The 25,959-nt window shown below is 40.9% G+C and overlaps 2 protein-coding genes and 1 pseudogene across 10 annotated transcripts in view; 2 read left to right on the top strand and 1 right to left on the bottom strand.

The window, feature by feature from the left end:
• The window catches only part of ASH1L (ASH1 like histone lysine methyltransferase), a 185,672-nt gene extending 184,915 nt beyond the window's left edge, over positions 1-757 (bottom strand). For 2 of the 5 annotated variants that reach the window (XM_047784347.1, XM_047784349.1), the window contains exon 1: positions 111-472. The gene's annotated coding sequence lies outside the window, so the exon portion shown is untranslated. Of the gene's footprint in view, positions 1-110 lie in introns of all 5 variants that reach the window. The other 3 variants (XM_047784346.1, XM_047784348.1, XM_047784345.1) reach the window with 3 other exon arrangements.
• Positions 1-25,959, top strand: part of DAP3 (death associated protein 3) — a 43,596-nt gene that overhangs the window by 91 nt on the left and 17,546 nt on the right. For 2 of the 5 annotated variants that reach the window (XR_007135501.1, XM_047784359.1), the window contains exons 1-3: positions 1,125-1,254; positions 20,663-20,709; positions 24,655-24,777. Coding sequence is in view for 4 of the 5 variants with exons in the window: in XM_047784359.1 (XP_047640315.1) it covers positions 20,668-20,709; positions 24,655-24,777 (165 nt within the window). In the remaining variant the exon portion in view is untranslated. Of the gene's footprint in view, positions 1-1,123; positions 1,323-20,662; positions 20,710-24,654; positions 24,778-25,959 lie in introns of those variants that run through there. The other 3 variants (XM_047784362.1, XM_047784360.1, XM_047784361.1) reach the window with 3 other exon arrangements.
• Positions 137-991, top strand: LOC125129560 (WAS/WASL-interacting protein family member 3-like; annotated as a pseudogene).

Here is a 25,959-nt window from a genome sequence, read left to right as displayed (position 1 = left end):
CTCTCCCGGAGGTCCAGGTCCGGGAGATGACAGTAGCTCCCAGGAAGCCAAGGACTGAGTCGCTGAGGGAGTACTTAGGCCCAAAGGCCTCCCCAGGCGGTACTACTCACCGTGTCAGAGGCCGAGGCCGAGAGAGATGAGAGTGCAGGGAAGTGGGGAAGAGGGGGCGGCCGCCACCAGGCTCCTCCGCTTCCCTTGGTCCACAGCGGATCCCTCCCGCTTGTCAGGAGGCGGCCAGCGGGTGAGCGGACTGGCGGAAATGCGAGAGAGGAGAGGGGAAAGGCGTGGGGCTAAGCGGGGGAAACTGAGGGGAGGCGGGTCCCGCAACCGAGACGGGGATCGTCTCCCCCTCCGCAAAGCGAACCCAAAATGGCGGCGGGAGCGGCGGCGGCAGAGCGGCGGCGGCGGCAGCTCCTTGGGAGGGAGGGAGCGAAGGGCGCCTCGTGCCCCCCCACCCTCCCACTCCTCCCTCCTCGCGTTTTCCCCCTTCGTCCTCCCTCCTCACTCGACTCGGGCGGCAGAGCGCGCACGCCCGCCCGCACGCGCCAGAGTGTATCTGGGCTCGTCGCTTGCTGCTCCCACCAACCACCGCCTTCGGCCGCCTGGCGCGCCCGCCAGCCAGTACGCACTCGCTCTGGGGAGCCTCCTCGCACGGTCCCCCACTTCCCCTCGGCCCCTGTCAAGCCAGCTTTGGCGCGGGCCCTCACGCGTACCTTCAGCGGCGCGAGCCCAAGCCTCCTCCTCCACCTCCTCTCCTCTCCTCCCCCCCTTCCCCGCCCCCACTGCCACCAACCGCCGCCACGGCCGCCGCCGCCGCCTCCTCCCCCTCCGCCCCCCCCACATACCCTCCACCCCTCGCGCGTGCGCCTCCCACAATCCCCCCCGCGGGACTGTTCCATTCCCATTAGCTGCAGCAGCGGGGGAGAAAAGGACAGATGAAACGGGCAGAAGTTGCCGTTAGGATTGGAATTACCCCAGTGGCCAGTAGACACCTATGACTATTTACCTCGATGGCTGAGGCGCCAAGGCGCCACGGCTCGCTCCCCCCATCTCGTCCTGGCCGCGGTGAGCGGCTCGGGGGCGGCCTAGCGCCCCTCTGCTGACAAGTAGTTGGAGGCCGCGGCGGCTGCGCGGTGAGCAGCTTCCTGCCAAACGACCCGAGCTTGCTTCTCTGCTGCGGGATAAGCGCTGTGGAGCCAGCCCTTGACTGTGCTTGTCGTTCACCGCATCAGGAAAGCGGATCCACGACTCTCGGTGAGGGAATGGACCCGCATGGGGTTGTACTAATGAAGGAGAGGAGTGGGACTCGGAACCTCCATGAGGTAGGGAGTGAAACCAGTAGGGCCGGCGACCCTCCTAGGGGGCTTCCTTCCGGGCTCCGTGTTGCGGTCCTGAAACCTAAAGAAGAACCGGTGCGTGGTCGGCTTTTTCTTTCTTCCTTTTTTGAAATTCTATTTTAAACACATCTTAGATTGCTCGAACTTCACGCCACTGTCTATACGCGATGATGTTTCGTGCACTTTTATGCATTCCTCTTGGCTAGATAATATATTTTCAACCTCATTAGGCAGCCTGATGTTAGAGGATAAAGATGCCATACGTTTCAAATTCAAGGTCTGGACTCGGTCTCCCACGTCTTGTGTGTCTTTCAGAAAGTTATTTTTCTTAATTCCTTGTCAACAAATGAAAAACTGAACATAAAAATTAGTTAACTCCAAATCTGCCTTCAAGGTTGGTATGTGATAAAATAAAATAATGTAGAGAAACTAATGTAAGTATTAGCTTCTAGGCACAGGGAAGGTGCAAAGTGTAATGTTATCGTTTACAGTACTCTTGATTTTGATAAGGTTTGTGGGTGTAATTGGTAGTTTGTGTCCTATTCTTCCAAATCGTTATAATAAATGCAAAAGGAAATCTTTCAGATTTCTGTGGCTACTGATACTTGTTTCTCAAAACTGTAAATGAACACTTACTTTTTCTTGATGATTGAGTTTAGGAGAACTATGAACTGTTAAAATGTACGGGTAATTCTGAAGCTTTCTATTCAAATAATCTTTAGTTTCACCCAAAGTGTAAAACAGAATAAATCGGGGGAGGGATCCACCTGGATATTCCGTTCCTTAACATCTATGGACTTTTAAGGATCTAGGAATAGTTTCAAAATCACTGTACTAGATTAATTTCAAAGACCCATTCAAGCTCTAAAGTTTAAGTAGACAGTCCTAAATGTTCCCTTTTCCATACTTCAGTATGTGGATCAGGTTTTGTTTAGTTGCTCTGGGGTTTGTTTGTTTGTTTGTTTGTTTGTTTTAAGGGAAGGATGGAATCCCCTTTAATTACCTCACTATCCATATCTTTGCTTTTCCTAATCGTATCTTAAGCCCCAGCTATTTTATGGAGCCATTTAGAGGCCATATATCTTTCTCAATAGTGTCATGTATGCAAGTGTGTTACCCTACCAAGAACATTTTTAATTTTAGGGCAGAGACTATGTCTAACATTTCTTTGTATATTCTTTTGTAGTTTGGTGCAAAGCAAGTATGAAAATGTTGAAATGAATGTTAGATACTTACAATATGAGAAGGGAAGGAGAATTAATGTCTGTAGAATACCATGCCAAGAGAACTTATGTTCCTGTTTAATCCTTATGAAATAAATCATCTTGGCCCCATTTTGCAAATGAGAAGCCTGAGGCTCTAAGAAGTCCAGTAACTATCTTTAGACTTCAGTTTGCTTATCTCTTAAATACTTAATTTTTTTCACAATACCCCATTCCCTTCTTAATAAAGTTTCTCATCAGCAACATAATTGTTTATGCTACAAAGAAAGAAACACTTATAACTGAATTCCACTACACTAGTACATAAAAATATAAAGTTCCTTACATATGGTCTCTGCCTTTAACTGGCTTTGAGTAACTGCACTGATTCAGGAATTGTCAACCAAGTATAGACAAGATAGTATTCTGGGGTTTTTTTGTGTGCATATGCTGCAGTGCCTGCCAGAGACTAAAATATTTAAATGTTCAATAAAATGACCTTACTGAATGGATGAACCCCCCATCATTTGAGCCAAGGAAGGTGTGGAAAATAAAATAATGGTGCCCCCAAAGATGTCCATATCTCAATCCCTGGAAGCAGTGAATACATTGTTTACATGGCAAGAGAAAATTAAGGTTACTAATCAGCTATTATCTGATAGGGCCCTGTAATTACAAGGGTGCTTCAAAGGTAAGAGAGAGAGACGGAAAGAGTCACTGTCAGAGTGATGGAATATGACATAGACTTGACCAGCTGTAGTAGGCTATTAAGAGGAAAGGGCAGGCTCTAAAAACTGGAGAAGTCAAGAAAACAGGTTCTCTGCTAGAGCATCCAGAAAGAACACAACCCTGCCACACTTTGATTCTGGACTTCTAAACCACAGAACTCTAAGATGACAAATTTGTGTTGTTTTATGACACCAAATTTATGTTAATTTGTTACAGCAGCAATAGGAATAGTAATACAGAAAGAGGACCAAATCATGACTAACCGCCAGAGTACAATTCCCTGGGTGGTGCTTTTGTTTAAATGAGGGTGTGACTTAACTGAAACTTTTCTTTAAGCACAGTGATAGGCACTCAACAAAGCTGCCTAGATTTCCAGTGTTTCTCTGCTGCTCTGCTTCTCTTGGCATGAGTCCTCAAGCTGTAAATAGACAACTGGGCTCTAATATTGCTCCAGAGCAGCAGTCTTTAGCTGCCCTCAGACTTCCCCACTAGAACAGAAGTAATTAAACATTTATCTCATGGTGCTTCAAAATAAAATTTCAAAATTTTAAAGATAAAACTAACTGGGTCATCATAGGATTGATTTTACGTTTGACACGTTATGGTAAATTGTAAACAAAATAGTCTACAAATAATTTTCTGTTTAACAAAGGAAGAACTCTGGAGTTCCCACTGTAGCTCAGCAATAACGAACCTGACTAGTAACCATGAGAATGGGGGTTCAATCCCTGGCCTCATTCAGTGGGTTAAGGATCCAGTGTTACCATGAGCTGCAGTGTAGGTTGAGGACTCCGCTCAGACCCCACATCCGGCCTTGCTGTGGCTGTGGGGTGTAGGCTGGCAGCTACAGCTCCGAATCGACCCCTAGCCTGGGAACTTCCATATGCCACACGTCCGGCCCTAAAAAAGCAACAAAAGAAAACAAAACAACCAAAAAAAAAAAAACAAAGGAAGAACTCTGAAGCTTTTATTTGGGTACCATGACTTTAAATTCATTCTTCAGGTGTTTGCCTTTTAGCAAAGTAGAAAAATACACTCCAGACTGCCTGGGTTTAAAGCCTGGCTCTTTGATTTGGTAGCTGTGTACACTGGTATAGAAACTTAGTAGTAGTAATAACATATAAGTCATTTAATCCTTTTAATGATCCAATATTGAAATACAAACATTATCTCCATTTTAGAAATGAAGAAACACAAAATTTAAGTGACTTGCTCAAGGTCACACAGCAATTAAGTAGGAGAGCCCCATTTCTTTTTTCTTTTTTTTTGGGGGGGGGGCTTTTCTAGGGCCCCACTCACGGCATATGGAGGCTCCCAGGCTAGGGGTCTAATTGGAGCTGTAGCCACTAGCCTACACCACAGCTCACGGCAACGTCAGAGAGCCTTAACCCACTGAGCGGGGCAACGGATCATACCTGAAACTTCATGGTTCCTAGTTGGATTCCTTAACCACTGCGCTGGGACAGGAACTCCCGAGAGCCACATTTCAAATCCCAGCAATTGGATTCTTGAGTCTATGCTTTTAACTATTCTGCCATACTTACCCCTCTACCTTATGTAAGTTGGAGATAATATTACTTACATCATAGGATTGTTTTGAAGATATGATGAGTTAATTCAATAAAGCACTTAGAATAGTGCCTGAACTACAGAAAGTGTTCAGTAAATGTTAGCTATTGCTATTGTGGGTGCTGGAGTTTTTTTGATCCTTAGATTTTTTTCTTATATGTTTTAATACCTGGAAGAAAGTGAACATCAAATGCTCCTTATTCCTTCTTTTCCCAGCATAGTCTTTGTATATCTTTTATTATGTTAGTATTTTAAATTGCTCTTAGCTCGGGAAAGGTTATGTTACCAGAGAAAACTAAAATGTCTGGAAAACACTAGTACTTGCAGTTTTACAGATGGAAAATGGGCTTAGAAAAAGGACATTTTTATAAGCTTAAAAAAATGTTATTTTTTACTGTAAAGAATCTTTTTTTTTTTTTTTTTTAATTGTCTTTGTGGGGCCACACCCACAGCATATGGAAGTTCCTAGGCTAGGGGTCGAACTGGAGATGTAGCAGCCGGGCTACACCACAGCCAAAGCAATGCCGGATCCTTAACCCACTGAGCGAGGCTAGGGATCGAAGCTGGGTCCTCATGGATACTAGTCAGATTCGTTTCCCCTGAACCACAACAGGAACTCCCCTACTGTAAAGAATCTTATGTAAAAGGTGCTCATTTGAGAAACCAAAGAGTTAATCAGACCTTGCCAAGGGAGATATAGATGTGTTGTTGGGATGGAGACCCAATATTTATTTTTTTATTTTTTTCCCTCTATTTATTATTTATCTTTAATCTCATCCTAACACAGTTTGATGCAGCGGGTTTTTCTATATAGATTAACGTAATTCATACATACAGAAAAATTGTTTGTTAGTTTTAAAGGATTCATTAGGAATTTGTTGATTTAATTTTTTAAAATTTACGCTTTGCTTGGGTAATAGCAACATGGTTCACTATTCAAAAAGTAAAAAAGATACCAATCTCCCTCTTTTCCTGCCCTCACAGGAACCTATTTTCCTTTTCCCTGAAGACAAATAGTATTATCAATTTTCCCATATAAAAATATTTACCTTTTTACCAACAAATCGGATAATTTTCTCTTTTTTTTACACAAATGATAGCTTGCTGTATACGTTGTTTTGCACTTTGTTTTTGTTTTAGTTTTCCATTTAAAATATATTAGATATTTTTTCCTCATTAGTATGGAGAGAGCTTCTGGGATTTTTTTTTTTTTCTTTTAGGGCCACAACTGCAGCATATGCAAATTCCCAGGCTAGGAGTCGAATTGGAGCTGCAGCTGCCAGCCTACACCACAGCCACAGCAACACCAGTTCTGAGCCATGTCTGTGACATATACCACAGCTCTCGGCAGTGACGGATCCTCAACCCACTGAGCAAGGCCAGGGATCAAACCCGCATCCTCATGGATAATAGTTGGTTTCCAAATTGCTGAGCCACAATGGGAACTCCAGGGATTGTTTTGTTTTTAAACCCCACTGCATGGTATTCCATTGTATGGATATGCTGTCTATCCACTGTTGACAGATATTTAGGTTCTTTCGTCTCTTTTAAAAAATAGTGTTGGCAGTTGAATAATTTCATATACATTGGTACTCCTATGTTTTTATATAACTATAAAATGGTTTTGTTTGGGTCTTATAAAACCTTTTTTTTGGGGGGGGTCTTTTCAGGGTCTTACCCACAGCATAGGGAGGTTCACAGGCTAGGGGTCCACTTGGAGCTGTAGCTGCCTGCCTACACCACAACCACAGCAATACAGATCTGAGCTGCATCTGTGACCTACACCACACAGATCATAGCAACACTAGATCCTTCACTCACTGAGTGAGGCCAGGGATCGAACCCACAAGCTCGTGGTTCCTAGTCAGATTCATTTCCCCTGGGCTACGACGGGAACTCCTAAAAATGTTTTTTTAACATGGCCACCTTACATAAATTTGGACAGTTTTATTACATAAACAATGTTATTGATATTGTTTATTATTAATAACTTCAGAAATAAAAATCAAGAAAGAAAATTACCTGCAATGTTAGCTCCACAACAGGAGTTCCCATCATGACTCAGCAGTAACAAATCCAACTAGGGTCCATGAAGACATGGGTTCGATCCCTGACCTCGCTCATTGGCCTAAGGATCTCGTGTTGCTACGACTGTAGTGTGGGCCAGGGGCTACAGCTCCATGTCGACTCCTAGCCTGGGAACTTCTATGTGCCACAGGTACAGCCCTAAAAATACCAAAAAAAGCAAAAAAACAAACAAAAAAACAAAAAAAAACTGAAAAACTCCACAAGAAATCAGATTGTTTTGTGATCTTTTTTCTTTAGGTCATTATCTTTGTGTGTTTACACTTCAGAACCATAATCTAAATGTACAGTTGGCTTGAGATCAATGTAGGTCTATCACTGAACCCTAAAATTCTGGGGTATTACGACTGGATGCATGTGTACACTTCACATGCCTTTTTGTGAAGCCTTTAAAGCCTCCAAGATATTTCACCAGTCTGGAGTCAATTTGTTGAGGAATTTTCTAAGTTTGCTGAGAATCATCCAAAATGTCCTCTGGCATAGAAAGCAATCATAGTCCCTTCCATCCTCTTCCTTCTTTCCTTTCTCCATTAGAACTGTTAGTATATGTTGCAGCATCACTTGTTCCTTTATCATTCAGAGACCATGTATTGTTTCTAGCAAAAACATCTAGGAGTAGAATATTGAGAGCTTGGAGAAATTTGCACTGTTGAAGCTTGTCTGTTTTAGTTTGCGTCAGAGAAACTCCTTTACTTCTGTAGCCCTAATACTGCTCTAGGAATCCAAACGTGGGAGACTGGTTATAATGAGGATTAAAAAACACAGAATAACAAATTCTATTTTTTCTAACTGAAATTATGAAAACAATGAGATTAGTCTCCATGAGCTAAATTTTTCCTATAGGACTCAAGATTTAGAACAATCTCTCTCAACCTTGGCACTATTAAAATTTGTGTCTGGATAATCTTTGGTTAGGGAGCCTCTCCTGTGCATTGCAGAATGTTTAGCAGAATCCCTGGTTTCTGTACTATATGCCTGTAGCACCACTCACCCAAGTTGTGACAACCAAAAAATGCTACCAGACATTGCCAAATGTCCCTTAGGGGGCAAAATTGCCCCAGTTGAGGACCACTGATTTAGAAAAAGAAAGACTGATTATCAGGAAATCAGTCTAAGGAGTTCCCGTTGTGGCTTAGTGGGCTACAAATAACTGACTAGTATCCATGAGGATGTCAGTTCAATCCCTGGCCTCGCTCAGTGGGTTAAGGATCCGGCCTTGCTGTGAGCTATTACGTAGGTCACAGACATGGCTGGAATCCTGCATTGCTGTGGCTGTGGTGTAGGCCAGCAGCTGCAAGCTCTGATTCAGCCCCTAGCCTAGGAACTTCCATATGCCACGGATACGGCCCTAAAAAGAAAAAGACAAAAAAGAAAAGAAATCAGTCCAGTTTCAGCAGAGGAAAAAGTTATGGCAGACTAATATATCTTTTTTTGTCAGAATTCCTAGAATGGTAAATCAAAATAATGCCATTTTGTATATGTGTGTGTGTGTATATATATACGTATATATAAAATGTTGCCATTGAAGTAAGGCATTTGACAGTCTCATTATGGCTTTTTGGAGCAAACATGTACTAAATGTTTAATTGATTGAGTAACCATACCCAAAAACAATTGTACTTAAAAGGGTTGAAATTCTCTTAGCCATTGACATGCATGCAGTGGTTCTCACTCTTAGCTGCGCATTGGATTCATTGGAGAAAACTTAAAAATGCCTGTCTGAGTCTCACTAACAAATTGTGATTTAATTGGTCTGAGATACAGTCTGGGCATCAGAAGTTTTAATTGTACCCTGGTGATTCTAATGTGCAGCCAAGATTGAGAACCACTGATCTAGACTATGCTGTAGAATTCTTCAGGTGACTATATCCTGTTGAATTGTTCCTTGAGATCACTTAGGATATATTTTTCAAATTTATGATTTTCACACCGTTTTTAAAGGGAAGATAGTATGATGGTGATTGATTCCGAAAAACATTCAGATGTCCATATGTGGGATCTTGAATTGGGTCCTGTAACAGAAAAAAGACATTATTGGAAAAGTTGGGGAAATCCAAATAAAGTCTGGTTTTCAATGTTTATTTCTTAATTTTAGTAAGTATAGTATGGTCATGTGTAAGATATTAATATTAGGGGAAGCTGGATGAAGGATATATGGAAGGTTTTTGTATTTGCAGTTCCTTTAGTCTAAATTTTTCAAAAATAAAAACTAAAAAACTCTTGCAAGATGTTCCCATGTGGCACAGCGGGTTAAGGATCCAACTTTGCCACAGCTGTGGTGCAGGCCACAATTGCAGGGTGGGTTTAGTCCCTGGCCCAGGAACTTCCACATGCTGTGGGTACAGCCAAACAAACAAAAAAAAAACTGTTACAAATGGTTACCATTTGCAACTACTTATCTGTGTGACTCAAGATTTCTAATATTGTGCATTCAAAATAAAAGCTGAATTTCATTTGATGCTGAAACTGATATGAAATTGCAACTCTAATTCCGTAATTTCTTGTTTAGAATTTTAGTCCTCACTGGTTAACTTGATAAATAAATGTTTCAAATTGTGAACAGTTCCAGTTGTGGCATGTTAGGTTAAGAATCTGACTGTGGAGGCTTGAGTTCAATCCCTAGCTCACTGCAGTGGGTTAAGGGAACTGGCATTGCTGCAACTGCGGTACGGATTCTGTCCTTGGCCTTGGAACTTCCATATGCTGCTGGTGCAGGAATAAAAAAATAATAATAAAATTGTGGACTTTCAAAAACTTTTATTAATAAAGAAGATATTGGAATTCCCCTGGTGACCTAGTGGGTTAAGTTTCCAGCATTGTCACTGCTGTGGTGTGAGTGTGATCCCTGGCTTGGAAACTTCTGCATGCTGCAAGTGCAGCCAAAAAAAAGAGAGGGAGATTAACAAACTGAAATAAGATTCAAAATTAATAAAATTGAATTTTAATATTTCATTTATTTTTAGCTAAGATCAAAATCGACAAATAGCTGCACAAATAAAGTATTGAGGCCCCTTGAAAGAAATATGGTATAGCAATAAGGAATATTGGCTCTCAAGTCCAATAACCATATTTAGATTCAAGCTTCCTTATTTTTGAACAGTACAGTGGTTTTCAGTACATAAACAGTACATAAATTTTCATGTCAGAAAAATTATGATTTTGCAGATCCTTCAATAAAGAGTTTAAGTCTACTTCCTACCCTTTGAATCTTGGTTGACCTATAATGGTCTACAGTAGAATGTAACAGACTGTACTGGTTCTGAGCCAAGTTTGAAGAGATCTTAAGTATTTTAGCTCTCTTGGAATTTTGCTACTGCTATGACCAGTCCAAGGCACGTTGCAAAGAGAATGAGAGACAATGTGGAGCAGCATCAGTCATCCCAGTTGAAGCCAACCTCAGATGCATGAGGAAGCCCTTCAGAAATAGCCAAATCTTGGAGTTCCCATAGTGTCTCCGAGGTAAGAAACCTGACTAGGATCCATGAGGACATGGGTTTGATCCCTGGTCTTGCTCAGTGGGTTAGGGATCTGGCGGTGCTGTGGCAGTGATGTAGGCGCAGCTTTAGCTCCTATTCGCCCAGCCTGGGAACTTCCTTATGCCCCAGGTGCAGCCCTAAAAAGCAAAAAAAAAAAAAGAGGAAGGAAGGAAGAAAGAAAGATCGCCACATCTGGCTCAGAGTGAAAGAACTAACCAGCATATAAGTTATAAACCTGTGAGCAGTAATAGGTATTGTTTAAAGGCACTGAATTTTGGAGTGGTTTGTTATGCAGCAGCTGATAAAATGCTTCAAAGGATGCTATGATGATGAAATAACAAAGTATATAATGTATATTAGTACATTGCCTGGCATATGGTAGTTAATCGGTGCATTTAGCTTCTGCTATTGCTGTTTTTTTAATATGTCTAAAAAGCAACATTTTTTTAAAAAGCAGCTTTATTGAGATTCACATACCATAATTTATGTTTTTCTTTCTTTTTTTTTTTTGACTTTCTCTCTTTTTAGGGCCACACCCACAGCATGTGGAGGTTCCCAGGCTAGGAACCTCCAACTGAAGCTGTAGCCACCAGCCTACGCCACAGCAATGCAAGATCCAAGCTGCGTCTGCAACCTACACCACAGCTCATGGCAGCGCCGGATCCTTAACCCACTGAGTGAGGCCAGGGATCGAACCCACATCCTCATCGATGCCAGTCAGGTTCGTTAACCACTGAGCCATGACAGGGACGCATCACATACCATAATTTATATACCATAAAACCCTTTTTGTTGTTGTTATTTGATTGGAGGTGGGGGGGTTGGCTGTACCTGAGGCATATAGAAGTTCCCAGGCCAGTGATCAGACCCACACCATAGCAGCAACCCAAGCTGCTGCAGTGACAATGCTGGAGTCTTAACATGCTGTAGGGAACTCCTTCAGTATCTTTAAAAGTATACAATTCAGGAGTTCTGTCGTGGCTCAGTGGTTAGCGAATCTGACTAGGAACCATGAGGTTGTGGGTTTGATCCCTGGCCTTGCTCAGTGGGTTAAGGATCCAGCGTTGCCATGAGCTGTGGTGTAGGTTGCAGACACAGCTTGGATCTTGCGTTGCTGTGCCTGTGGTATAGGCCGGCAGCTACAGCTCGGATTGGACCCCTAGCCTGGGAACCTCCATATGCCACGGGTGCGGCCCTAGAAAAGCCCCCTCCCCCCAAAAAAGTATACAATTCAGTGGGTTTTTAGTATATTCACAGAGTTGTGTAACCATTGCCACTATTTAATTTTAGAAGTTTTTCTTTTTCTAAAATTTTTAGGGCTGCACATGCAGCATATGGAAGTTCCTGGGCTAGGGGTTGAATCAGAGCTATGGCTGCTGGCCTGAGCCACAGCCACAGCAACCCCACATCTGAGCTGTGTCTGTGACCTATACCACAGCTTGAGGCAGCTCTGAATCCTTAACCCACTGGGCTCAAGGCCAGGGATGGAACCCCCATCCTCAGGGATACTAGCCAGGTTCTTAACCTACCGAGCCACAGTGAAAACTCTTAGAACATTTTTATCACCCCAGATAGAACCCATCAGCAGTCACTCTCCATTCTCTCCTATTCCAGCCCATGGCAACCACTAATCTAATTTTCTATTGCAATAGATTTGCCTTTCATGAACATTTCATATCATTAGAATTACACTACATGTAAAAAGGTGGGTTTTTTTTTTGTCTTTTTGCCTTTTCTAGGGCTGCACCCACGGCATATGGAGGTTCCCAGGCTAGGGGTCTAATCAGAGCTGTAGCTGCCAGCCTACGCCAGAGCCACAGCAACGGGGGATCCTTTAACCCACTGAGCAAGGCCAGGGATTGAATCCGCAACCTCATCATTCCTAGTCGGATTCGTTAACCACTGAGCCACGATGGGAACTCCAGAAGGTTTTTTTTTATGACAGACTTCTTTCCCTTTCTTTAAAGGTCCATCCATGTTGTAATATATATCAGAACTCATTTCTTTATTACTGAATAATATTCCATTGAATGACTACAACACAGTTTTTAAATCTCTTTATCAGTTGATAGACATTTGGATGATTTCTACATTTTGGCTGTTATGAATACTGCTACTATGAACATTTGTGCGCAAATTTTTGTGTATACACATGTTTTCATTTCTCTTGGGTATATAACTAAGAGTAGAATTGCTGGGTCATTTGGTGAATCCATTTTAAACTTTCAAGGAAATGCCAAGCAGTTTTCCAAAGTGGCTGCACCATTTTACAGTCCTGGCAGCAATGTATGAGGGTTCCAGTTTTTCTGCATCCACTTCAACACTTATTATTGTCTATCCTTTTTGATTTTAGCTATCCTTGTGAATGTAAAGGGGTATCACATTGTGGATTTGATTTGCATTTTCCTAGTGTCTAATGGTGTTGAGCATCTTTTCATGTGCTTATTGGCTATTACATATCTTTGGAGAAACATCTGTTTAAATTCTTTGCCTGTTTTTAAGTTACATTGTCATTTTATTATTGAGTTGTAAAGAGTTCATTGTATATTATGGATGCAAATCCTTTATGAGATATGTAATTTGCAGATCTTTTCTCCCATTCTGTGAGTGGTCATTAACTTTCTTTATGGTATCTTTTGAAGCAGAAGTTTTTAATTTTGATGAAGTCCAAGTATTTTATTTTTATTTTTTAATTTTTTGGCTGCACCCAATGCATGCAGAAGTTCCCAGGCCAGATACCAAACCTGCACCATAGCAGCAACTTGAGAACTTCAAGTATTTTTATTTTCGTTACTTGAATTTTCTGTTAAGAAACCATCACCTGGGAGTTCCTGTGTGACTTCGCAGGTGAAGGATCCGCCATTGTCACTGCAACGGCTCAGGTTGCTGCTGTGGCACAAGTTTGTTCCCTGGCCCGGGAACTTGCACAAGCCACAGGCATGGTCATAAAGCAAAACAACAACAAAAATCAACTGACTTTGATATGAGAGCTTATTACTGAATTCTCAACTCTGTTCTATTGATCTGTAGACACATAAAAAAAAAGATATATATGATCTACAGACATACACAAATACAACACTGTCTTGATTACTGTAGCTCTATATTGAAATTAGGAATGCGAACCCTACAACTTTGTTCTTTCAAAGTTATATGGGCTATTCTGAGTCCATCACATTTTCATATGAATTTTCAGATCAGTTTGACAATTTCTGTAACAAAGGCTACTGGCATTTTGTTAGATAATATTTGTTTAAAAAAGAAAGAACTGATGTTAGTGAGCTTTGTTCTCGATGAAATGGTGGTGTTATAGAATAGCAAAATAGTTACTCTTGAAAATATGAAATCGAAAAATGATAGATGATAGCTAAAAAGTATTGATGAGTAATATAGAGAAAGGACTTGGGTGATGATCGCTTTAAGAAACTGAAGTCATTTACCTGGGAAAAGAAAAAAATAGGGGACATAACTATCTTCACTTTATCTTGTGGAAGATAGCTTATACAACTTGAAAGACCAAGATAGTGAAAAGAAGCAATAAGATTGTGAAAGAACTTTCCATAAAAGCTGTCTGAAAATGATATGGGCTGCTTTGTGAATTCCCCATCAGTGGAAATGTTCAGGCAGTTTGATAATTGGCTGTGTAATATATGCAGTGGCTAATGGGAAAGGTTGCAGAATCAAACATAGGTTTGAATTTCAAGACTGCCACATTTAGGCTATATACCCTTGGGCAAGTTAATCTATTCATCCCTATTTTCACCTGGATATAATGTTATCTACTATAGGGTTGTGTTGTGAGACAGTGCTTAACAATTACTTATTTCTGAAAAATACTGTTATTAAGATCATTGTAGCACAAACTATGAACTAGTTCTAAAAGAGTTTAGTTCGTGAACTAGATCGCCTTAATTTATGATCCTTCACACAAAAATCTGTACAGAAATGTTTCATTGCGGCTTACTTGCAATAGCCAAAGCATGGATACAGCCAAGATGTCCTTCAGTGGATGACTGGTTAAACCAACAGGCACATTCATACCATGGAATAGTACTCAGGATTAAAGGAACAAACTATTGATACATATAACAGGCCACCAAGATCAATATCTAGAAAATTATGATGAGTGGAAAAAGCCCATATTAAAAGGTTGCGTACAGTATGACTTCATTTATATAACATTCTTAAAATGACAAATTATAGAAATAAAGAGGAGACTAGTGGTTTTCATTGGGTTAAGGAATGGGATGATAGTGGGAGGGAGTGGGGGAGGCTATAGAAGGGCCACATGAAGGATCCTTAAAGTGATGGAAATGTTCTGTATTTTGACTCTATCAGTGCCACTATCTGGGTTGTGATATTGTACTTTATTCTTGCAAGATGTTACCTTTGGGGGGAACTGGGTAAAGGATACATGAAACGTGTATTATTTCTTTCAATTGTATGTGAGTCTACAAATTTCTCAATAGTAAAAGTTTAAAAAATGACCTATGACTTTTTGTGACCATTGAAATGTTAGCGTATAGTCTTTGGGATACCTTTTCTAAATTTTGTACAAGCTTTTTCAACTTTTTGGTATACATTTGGCCTCTCTCTCTCTCTCTCTCTCTCTCTCTCTCTCTCTCTATATATATATATATATATATATATATATATATATTTTTTTTTTTTTTTTTTAAGAAAGAGGGCTCTAAAACTAGCTAAAAAAGTGTCATCGGAAGAGTGATAGAACTTTAAATACACTAGTGAGTAAAAGCCCCTTCCAAGTGCACCTGAAAAAAACTCAAATTGTTTAAAGACTAAGGAAGTTATTTGTCTCTGGAATTTGTTTTATCCACACTTTAAACAAATAACAACTGTGATTGGAAGGAGGACTCTTCCTTCCTGGAATAGCAGAAATAGACAACAAGTTGTATCTCAGAATGATGGTAGTTGAACAATATTAGAGAAGTAGTTTAATGATAACTTTGAGAATTTTTTTCTTCATTTTGACTTCCTAGAAGGTTTGAGATTATTTATCTCTAGTTTTAACCATCAGTCTTATTTTGTTTTCTTGGGGTTTTATGGTGGTGGTGAGTTGTTTTGTTGTCGTTGTTTTTGGCCATATCCACACTTATGGAAATTCCCAGGCTGGGGGTCAAATCTGAGCCACACCTGTGATCTCTCCCACAGCTCTGGTAATACCAGGTCCTTAACCCACTACACCACAACAGGAACTCCTTTCTCTCTCTCTCTCTTTTTTTTTTTTGGTGTGAAATATACATAACAAAATTTACCATCTTAACCATTTTAAAGTATATAATTCCATGATATTATACATTCACATTATCGTGCAGCCATCACACCATCCATCCCATAATTCTTTTCATTTTGTACCATCAGTCAGTTTTAATAGGAAACCTGTCCTCTACCTGCCTTCCAGTAATAAACATGTGGTTAACTTGTACTCTGCAAATCAGCATTCAAAGGACATGAAGAAACTGAGAGGAGAAATCAGTACTCAATTTTTTCATAGTATTAGTGACTTTGAGCCTTTTTCTTGCAGTGCCCTGATTTGTATAATGTCCTAGAATGTAGAGTGAGCAAATATTCCATTCTTCTGCTTTCATTTGTCTTATCATTAGGACTTTTTTCTACTTATAGGTATTTTAAGAGGATATGGAAAGTATGGTTTAGTCCAGATTTCCTCTTTAAGATCAGACTTTTGAGATTCACCACCCCCTTTTTTTTCTCAAAGTATCTTCTATTATTCTTAAGTAAGCCATGTGTGTGTTTGTGTGCACGCATGCACACGCGTGCATGTGTGTCCTTTACCTTTAAAAGCAGTGATAAAATATTAAAGGGTTATAAGAGCAAGACTTCAGTGGAGGGGATGGATTAGAGTGGTTCAAGATTGGAGGCTGGTAGACCCAATGTTGTAATATGGATATAAGATGCAGCATATAAGATGGAAAACTGGTCACATTGTCCTGACCAGCTCTTCCCATAATATCTAAAACAGGGCCAGAATAATGGCCTTAATGACACAGGCATACCTAGAAGAAGAAATAGCGACCTCAGGATCATGTCACCCACTCTTTCTAGGACCTGCCTCCCTCCAGAGCTGGAGCCCACAGCTGTCTCATATTAGTGGTTGTACCAGAGCATGTTGAGATGATCCAAGGAGCAGGCTTGAGTGGGCCTGATGCTCTTGTAGTGACACTGGGGTCATGACTAGTTTGGTAGTTGGGAAAGTTGAGTTGGAGGGCTTAGGGTTGGAAATCAGCTGATAGGTAGAGTTAGTATGGTGTTAGCCGGTCCTAGATCAGCAAGGAAGCAGGGAGCTGAAGTAGTTAAAATAAGGGAGGATTGAAAAAAATTCAGGTTAAGAAAATTGAGCTGTTCAGAGACGGTGGTGGTGGGTGCCAGTGATGGTATCCGGTGGTATTGGGTACCAGGTGGAGACTGGTTCGAGATGGCACTGGGTGGTTGTATTGGTGTTTGCCAAGAACACCCCCAGCTTCTCTGATTCCCTAGGAGGACTCCGAAGTCAGCACATAGTCACACTTAACAGCTGTTACTTTTTACAACAAAAGGATACAGAGCAAAATCAGCAAAGGACGAAGGCACATTGGGCGAAATCTGAAAGAAACCAGACGTAAGCTTGCAAGAGTCCTTTCCCGGTAAATCACACATAGGACACACTTAATTCCTTTAGTGAAAAGTTATGACAGCATGGAGTTCCTGTCATGGCTCAGCTGTTGGCGAACCCAACTAGCATCCGTGAGTATTAGAGTTGCTGTCATGGCTCAATGGAAATGATTCTGACTAGCATCCATGAGGATACGGGTTCGATCGGTAGGTAGTCCGTAGTGAGTTAAGGATCCGGCGTTGCCATGAGCTGTGGTGTAGGTCGCAGACATGGCTCAGATCCCGTGTTGCTGTGGCTGTGGTGTAGGCCAGCGGCTGCAGCTCCAATTCAACCCCTAGCCTGGGAACCTCCATGTGCCAGGGGTGCAGCCCTAAAAAGACCAAAAAAAAAAAAAATAATAATAATAATAAGTTAGGACAGCACATGAAATGTTGCCACTCAGGGAAACCCAATAGCATCTCAGTGCCCAGGGTCTTTAGTGGGGCTGGTTGTGTAGTCATTTTCTGCCTAGCATGTACTAAAATTCCAGGCACCCAGAAAGAAAGTAGGTATTTAACATAAAATGTCCTGTTTGTATAAACAGTGTGGGCACAGTGACCTACTCTTACCAGTTCTGGGAATAGTAGGAACTCTCCTGAAATCCAGGTTCCCAGACAGCAGCTAAGGGGCAGCCGCAACAGGCCTTTCTAAGGGTAGTGGTCTAGGGCTTGCTCTTTTAGCTCTTTTCTGCACAGTTGGATTAGGCAGCAGGTGGCAGTGGTATACGTTGGACAGTTGTTGGGCAGCAGTGGAGGCAGTGGTCGGCAGAACTAAGAACAGCTAAAGATCGGAGAATAGAGGGGGCCTTGCCTCTGCCTGTGGCCTAGTAGAGCTTCCTCTTTCAGGCCTGGGCACATGCTCACAGCCACCACCTCACTCCACAGCAGCAGCCCTTCCATTACCATCTAGGAGAGTGTTATTAATAGTATCTTGTGGACTTCCCATCATGGCTTAGCAGTTGTCAAATCGACTAGTATCCATGAAGATGCAGGTTCAATCCCTGGCCTTGGTCAGTAGGCTAAGAATCTGGCATTGCCATGAGCTGTGGTGTAGGTCGCAGACGTGGCTTGGATCCTGCATTGCTGTGGCTGTGGTGTAGGCCGGCAGCTGTAGCTCCAATTTGATCCCTAGCCTGGAAACCTCTAAATGCTGTGGGTGAGGCCCTAAGAAGACAAAAAAAAAAAGAGTATTTTGTAACAGAGGAGTTCCAAGCATTCCCAAGGCCAAGTCAATTTGAATTAACATGATGTCCCTTACTATATTCCCAAAGCCTTTAAATATACTAGTATATGATATATTGTAATTATTCAAGAAATGAATAACTATATAGCATTCTCAAATTTCTTTAGCCAGAGAGCATTGGTACATTTTTTTTACTAGTTAGTAGTCAACAAACTCATTTTGGGAACTGCTGCTCTAGACTTATGATTTTGAAACACAGCAAAGGAGCCTTGGATTCCCACATGTAAATGGGAGGCAAGCCAGTAGAGACCATGCCCGTCTTGTTCACCACTGTAAAGCATGGGCATGTGGAAGCACATCACAAATTTCTTGAATGACTGAAGGAATGCATTGGCGTCTGTATTAAAAAATAAACTTGGAAACTAAAAAGATGGGATTCGAAGAGTTTGTGGCATCTCTTAACTGTACTACAAGCTCCATTGGGTCACAGACCATAACCGCTTTGTTCACCATCTTATTCAGAGGCCTGGCACATCATAGGTGCTCAGTAACTTTTAAATAAATGGGTACAACTCTCTTGTTATTGTTGAATAAATGTGTGCAACACTGTTGTTGCTGCTGCTGTTTTAAAGATTTCATATGTAAGAAAGGTGAAACTTATTAGTCAAAATGAAGTACATAATTACCTAGAGATTTGATTTAGTTATGCTATTTACTATTGAATATTGAGAGTTGCATTTAAGTATTTTAAACATTTTTTAGCTCCCTTGTGATTAAGGCTTTTTAATTAAAAAAAAAAAAAACTTCCAACATACAAATGAATAAATATAACACACACGGTATAAAATAAAGCAAATACTCATATATCCAGTATCCATCATTTGAAATAGTTCATTACCAATTTCTTTGTGTACCTTGCCCCAGTCTTGCCCCTTTACCTCTCCTAAGGGTAAGCATTATTCTAGATGTTGTACTTACCATTCTCTTGCCTTTCTCTTTCAGTTTTACTACATATATTTATACGACATATGGAAGTTCCCAGGCTAGGGGTCCCATCAGAGCTACAGCCACTGGCCTGTACTATAGCCACAGCAAGGCGGGATCCAGGCCACATCTGTGACCTACACCACAACTCATGGCAACGCCAGATCCTTAACCCACTGAGCAAGGCCAGGGATGAGGATAAAATAAAGCAAATACTCATATATCCGGTATCCATCATTTGAAATAGTTCATTACCAATTTCTTTGTGTACCTTGCCCCAGGATCTAATGCCAGATCCTTAACCTACTGAGCAAGGCCAGGGATGAGGATCCGAGTCAGGTTCGTTAACCACTGAGCAATGAAGGGAACTCCCTGTTTTTGAGTTTTATATAAATTATGTCATGCAATATATTACAGTTTTCACTCAGTATTAGTTTTTGAGACTCATCTATGTCATACATGTCATACATGTAAATGCAGGAGATTTTGCTGTTTTGTTTTGTTTTCCTTTGCTTTGTTTGGCTGTCCCCCAGTGTACAGAAGTACCTGGGCCAAGTATCAAACCTATGCCACAGCAGCAACCTGAGCCACTGCATGGACAGTGCAGGATCCTTAACCTGCTGAGCAGGAACTCCTCATTGTAGTGGTTTTAATTTAGACCACAAAAGAACTCTCGTTTATTGTTTTTATTTCTGTATGATGTTCCATTGTATGACCATATCTCTATTTAACCACTCTTCTTCAATGGACGTTTGAACTTTTTTAGAATTTGATAATCCATGTTCTACTACTATGAACATTGTGATACATATTTCCCAGTGTACATATATACCTGTTTTTCTAAAATAAATACAAAGGAGTAGAATACCTGGGCCATAGACATGTACGTTTTCAACTTCGCAGACGATGCCAAATTTGTTTTCCAAGATATTTATTTGTATTTATGATGCCATAAACAGTATAGGAAAGTTCCCAATACTTTGCACCCTCTTTAACATTTGCTGTTGTCTTTTTCATTTTTCCTAATATGGTGGTTGTGGATGGTGTCTCATCGTGTTGGGTTTTTATTTTTTATTTTTTTGGCCCCACCAGCAGCATATGGAAGTTCCCAGGTCAAGGATCAAATCTGAGCCACAGCTGCAATCTACGCCACAGCTGCCCAGCAACACCAGATCCTTAGCCACTGTGCCACAGCAGGAACTCCTCATTGTAGTGTTTTTAATTTACATTTCCCTGATTCGTAATAAAGGTGAAAATCTTTTCTTGAGTTTACTAGCCATTTGCATTCTCTTTTCTGTGAAATGTCTATTTGTGTCTTTTCATTTTTAAAATAAATTTAAAGACATTCTTTATTCTAGATACTAATCTATTGTGCAGATATCTTTTCCCAGTGGTGGCCTACCTTTTCACTTTTTTTTTAAATTGCAGGGGTAATGCTGAAAGGAGTAACAAGGCTCATCTCCAGGGTCCATAAGGTGAGTCCTAACTGACCTAAATAGTTTGTGCAAACTGTCTTTAGGTGGATTTCCTTTCTGGAATCACTGTACCCAGAATAAAATTCTCTGGAATACTTGAGCTGACTAGTGCTTGAATTTACAAGTTTACACTGAAAAGAACAGTCACAATTCCATTTCTCTGCCCATACGCTTCACTGTGCTAAAAATCCAGTAGCAGGTCTTATAGAACAGTTTTGCTTAAGAATTTACCCTGGCATAGGAGAATTAAAATAGATAAATAAGCTTAAGTGCAGCTATCTTTATTAACATTTATTATTCTCTAATTGAGTTGATGATTATCTTCCCTCAATGAAGTATTGAAAAGAATAAGTTGCCAATTTCTGATAGCTGATTAAAATAACAAAATCATCTGTCAGAAAGTCCATTCTGTTGCTTTGCTTCATTCTCTCATTTATTTAGCAGATAATGTTTTAGTACCTTCCATATGGCAGGTACTTAGGATTCTAAGATGACTCATGTCACTAATAAAGGGTACTATTTTTTGGGCATTAATTATGACCAACTCATGAAGTAGATAAGATCTTTGTTTCACAGATGCAGAAATTGAGGATTAGAAAGGCTAACTTGCCTAAAGTAACATGGTGTGAAGTTGGTTATCTAACCCAGACTAGATAGCAGGTCTGTCTGACTTCAAAGCCTGTGGCCTTAACCACTGTGCCGTATTCCATTTTGTGGTCCATATTCTTCAGGACCTCAAAGTTCAGTAGTGGAATCATGAATAAATGATTGTTACAGCATGGTGCTGTAACAGCACCCAGGAGAAGCACTTAATGTGGATTATAGGGTCCAAAGGAAATGCTACCAGAGCTAAGTCCTAAAGGATAAGAACTGAGCCAGAAGCACTTAGTCACTTCCATCTAATCATTTAATTATAAGTTGGATTCCTGGAAAAGGATCCCTTCCTCCTATAGTATTCATCCCCCCTCCCCAACCCCAGACTCATGACAAACCTGTATACATAAAATAACCCATTATTGGAGTTCCCATCGTAGCGGAGCAGAAACAAATCTGACTAGGAACCATAAGGTTGCAGGTTCAACCCCTGGCCTTGCTCAGTGGGTTAAGGATCCGGCATTGCCATGAGCTGTGGTATAGGTTGCAGACACAGTTCCGATCTGATGTTGCTGTGGCTGTGGCGTAGGCCAGCAGCTGTAGCTCCTATTCAACCCCTAGCTTGGGAACCTCCATGTGCCACGGGTGTCGCCCTAAAAAGCAAAAACAAACAAACAAAATAACCCATTATGACCCCACAGGCAGTTGGGTGTTGTTTCAGGTCCTTTCTCATAATAAATAAATAAACAAACAAATAAACCCATTATCATAAAATTAAAATAAAAGCAAAGAACAAAGGGATGGATTCCATTAAGTCTACAATTTCTTCTTCCTTATTAGCAGGCGAGAAAGACCTGAGAAAGAACTGCAGAGAAATGTCAGAAGAATTTTATGCTTTTTGTGGATTGGTTTAGAGTAACCTTTATTGGCTCATGAATGCTGTTTTTTGAACTGTGATTTTCATCCTGAAACTGTGCAGAGGCAGTTGTACACGTGGTTGTTTTCCCTGGAAATGAGACTAGCTAGGTGATGCCATATATGACATTAAGAAGTAAGGAATCCATTTTGCTAGCTTTTAATGTGCTGCAAAATTAGCGTTTAACTAAAAAGTCATAGGTTTCTTGTAGAAATAGCACCACCTTGTGGCCCTTGAATGTCTATAATTTTCCACTTGACTGCTGCCTTAGAGACATGATACTTTCCAGTAGAATTGAGAAAATTGTATCAGTAGTGGGGTGTATTGTTCAGATCACTATGCTGAATAACAGACCTTGAATTCACACTGGCCTTGCTCAACACATGATACTGTTTGTTTTGTGTATATGTTTTGTATATTTTTTGTTGTTGTTGCTGTTGCTGTATTTCCAAAATGGCTTACAGGCAAAATATGGGAGTAGACATAGAAATAGTTTATGAATAAAACCTGATCCTTTCTCCAAGTGCTTGTGGCCTAGAACCGGAGACAAAATGATATAAAAAGGATAAAGATTTTGGAGTCAGACAAACTTGGATTTGAATTCTAGTTTCATCAGTTACCCACCCTGTGACCTTAGACAAAGTTAAGTTCCCCAAACCTTGGTTTCCCTCATCAATAAAATAGACATAACATTCTACCTATCTTCTAGGATTCATGGTTCAAAAATAATGTGTGTATAACCCTATATTGCCCAGCATCTTGTAGGTACTCAGTTAACAGAAGCTGTGAATGTAGTCCAAAGCAGAGTAAAAGTGCATGCAGTACAAAGAAATTGCTATCCCTATGGAGGGAAAGATAATTACTTTTGCCTGGAAGTGTCTGGAGAATCTTCACAGAGGATTTGACATTTGAGATGAGCCCTAAAGGATGAGTAAGATTAAATAGGGAATTTGAAGTAGAATGAACAGAAGTATAAAGCCATGAAAATGAAGAACATGTTTTAGCATGGTTGTCTGGCTGGAGTATAGAGTTTGGAGAGGCGTAGGACTAGAAATGTAGGTTGAACTCCTACCAGTGGCCTTGATTATCATGCTAAGGACTTTGAGACTTATTTTGATATTAGTAGGGAACCATCCAAGCTTTGTTGATTAGCTGAAGGTTAAACGTATTGGGGAGCACAAATCTCCTAGACTATGAAAGATGAAAAGTCAGAGATTTAGAGGTGAGGGTATCAGTTTGGGGGAAAAAATAAAGTTGTTAATGGAGTTTAAGGTCTTCTTGTTAAATGGGTAAGTATTAGGAGAGGTAGTACAAAAACAGTATACCTTGTCTACACTCATGAAGCTGCTTGGTTCAGGCAGCTTTCATATTACTTATTGACCTAGCAAGAGACTCCCTTATTAGAGCCATCTCTCACACCCCCATTCGCCTGATTTTGCTGGCTTCATACTCTAATCTTTGTCTTGTAACTGGCATCTTTTCACTTCTACACAAGGCCTCTTATCCTTGTACCCAGTTTGGGAATTCTCCAGTTAGCTTTTTCTCAGATTTGTCTCCTGAGATCTCATCCTCTCCCCTAACCCTTCCCCACTTCTGAGGTTTCCAAGTGCAGTTCACTGACATGCCTGGAGAGCAGTTTATTTTCACTTAGCTGGATGCTTTACACACTCCCTCATTACATGTCCTTAATAAAGGATTCTTTATTTCAGGGCACAGCTAGCAAGAAAATTGTTGCAGGGAGTGTAATTATACCTATCAAATAGGAACACTGCACTAATCCCCTAATAACTGAGGTCACTAGGATTACTAGACAGCTGGGAATTGTACAATACTGGCCACCATTCATCACTGTGGGCAAGAGCATTAAATGTCGTTTCCTGAGTTAGGTTGTTAATGGCTAGCTATGCTCCTGAACAATCTCTGATGGAATTGTTTCCATATGGGACAGAGCCCAGACATAGCAAGTTGGAACCGATTCACAGTATGAATAATATGATTGGACTTAGAGAACTATAAAGAATAACAGGAATCTGGTTTACATAAAACTAAAATGCATGTTAGTGATATTTTTCCATATGGCAGATATGTCTTAAAACCTCAGTGTCGTAGGAGTGCCCGCTGTAGCTCACTGGGTTAAGAATCCGACTAGTATCCATGAGGATACGGGTTCAATCCCTGTCCTCTCTCAGTGAGTCAAAGGATCCTGCATTGCTATGAGCTGCAGCGTAGGTCTCAGGCGCAGCTCGGATCCCACATAGCTGTGGGTATGGTGTAGGCAAGCAGCTGCAGTTCCGATTCAACCTCTAGCCTGGGAACTTGCGTATGCCACAGATGCAGCCCTAAAAAGGGGGGTGGGGCGGGGGGGAACACCTCAGTGTTGTAGCAAAAATAAAAAGCCTAGTAATTCCAGAACACTAAAATGGTTTCTTTTATAGTTGGACACTGGACATGTTTTGTATATGGGGACCCAGGCACCCCAAAGCCTTGCTGCTCATCTGGATAACCAGGTTCCAGTTAAGAGTCCCAGAGCTATTTCTCGCACCAGTGAGGATGATCCGGTGAGTTGCTAATGTGCATATGGATTTTTTTCAGGACCTTTAAGTCGTTTTACATATCAGGAAAACTGAAACCCAAAGAAGCTAAGCAGATTTAAATATAGTCAGGCAATGTACCTACAACAGCGTTATGGAACCCCAGTGTTCCCCATCCATCTCTGATACCATGGTAGCATAATTCAGGTCAATCCACATCTATTCTAATTCCTACCATTGAACTCACTTCATGCCAAGGGTTGTGTGGGGCATAGAGTAGGTAAATACTTAATAAGTCAGTTCCTTAGAAGTTAAATTAAGTAGTTATTATTGATCTTACTATATGTTGGATTGGCAGATTTTTCCTTCAGGAAACAGTGATTATTTTAGGCATATGAGCCAAAGTGGTCTCTGTCACAACTACTTAGCTCTGACGTAAACAAATGGGTGTGGCTGTGTGACAGTAAAACTTTATTTACAAAAATGGGTAGCCAGCCTTGGTTCACCAGTCCTGCTATGGAGAATCCTAAAGAAATTGACTTACTTGCCCAGGATCACATAGCAGGGCAGGTACCAGCCAATCTGGTACTTTCACCTTTCTAAGTGGATTTCCTATGGTGTCTGGAAAGGGAACTAGCTTGATAAGTTGAGAAGAGCAGCATTTTAAAGTGAAGTTTGTCAGCAGAAGCCAGGATTCCAGCAATATCCAGTGTTGCATTTCCTACTTCAGGTCCCATTGGGCTAAATGTTGATTTCTTCTTCCTCAGTGTTATTGTTGCCTTTTATAAGTGAAATTTGTTGTGTGGTCTGTGCTTAAATGTCTTAAATGTGAAGAGAACCAATAGCTTTTGTGTCCCTTTTCGTCCCTACCCCCTGAGTTGCCCCATCTTAACATATGCTGTGCGGGTGGAAGGGGAAAAAATAAACTCATTGCCCAAAACACCATCTCAGCAGGATGTGTTTTATTTATGTCTCTAGTGTTCATCCACTTTCACAAGCACAAGATGAAACAGAATAAATGAATGAAGTCATTGAAGTGTCTTTCAGCTTTCCATGTAATTGTAGTCCCTTTATCTGCCAGTTCCTCTGGGGTTTCTATGGCAACAGCAGCATGCAGATGATCTTGTCATGTGACTGGAGCATCTCTATACACAGCTTAGAAGAATCCAGATGGCAAGAATTGTCCCTGCTCTCTCTATATCTAGGGTT

Source organism: Phacochoerus africanus, chromosome 6 (genome assembly GCF_016906955.1).
Source record: "Phacochoerus africanus isolate WHEZ1 chromosome 6, ROS_Pafr_v1, whole genome shotgun sequence".
Classification (NCBI taxonomy): domain Eukaryota; kingdom Metazoa; phylum Chordata; class Mammalia; order Artiodactyla; family Suidae; genus Phacochoerus; species Phacochoerus africanus.
The sequence above is the reverse complement of the archived record's forward strand: the minus strand, read 5'-3'. Positions and strand labels throughout refer to the sequence as shown.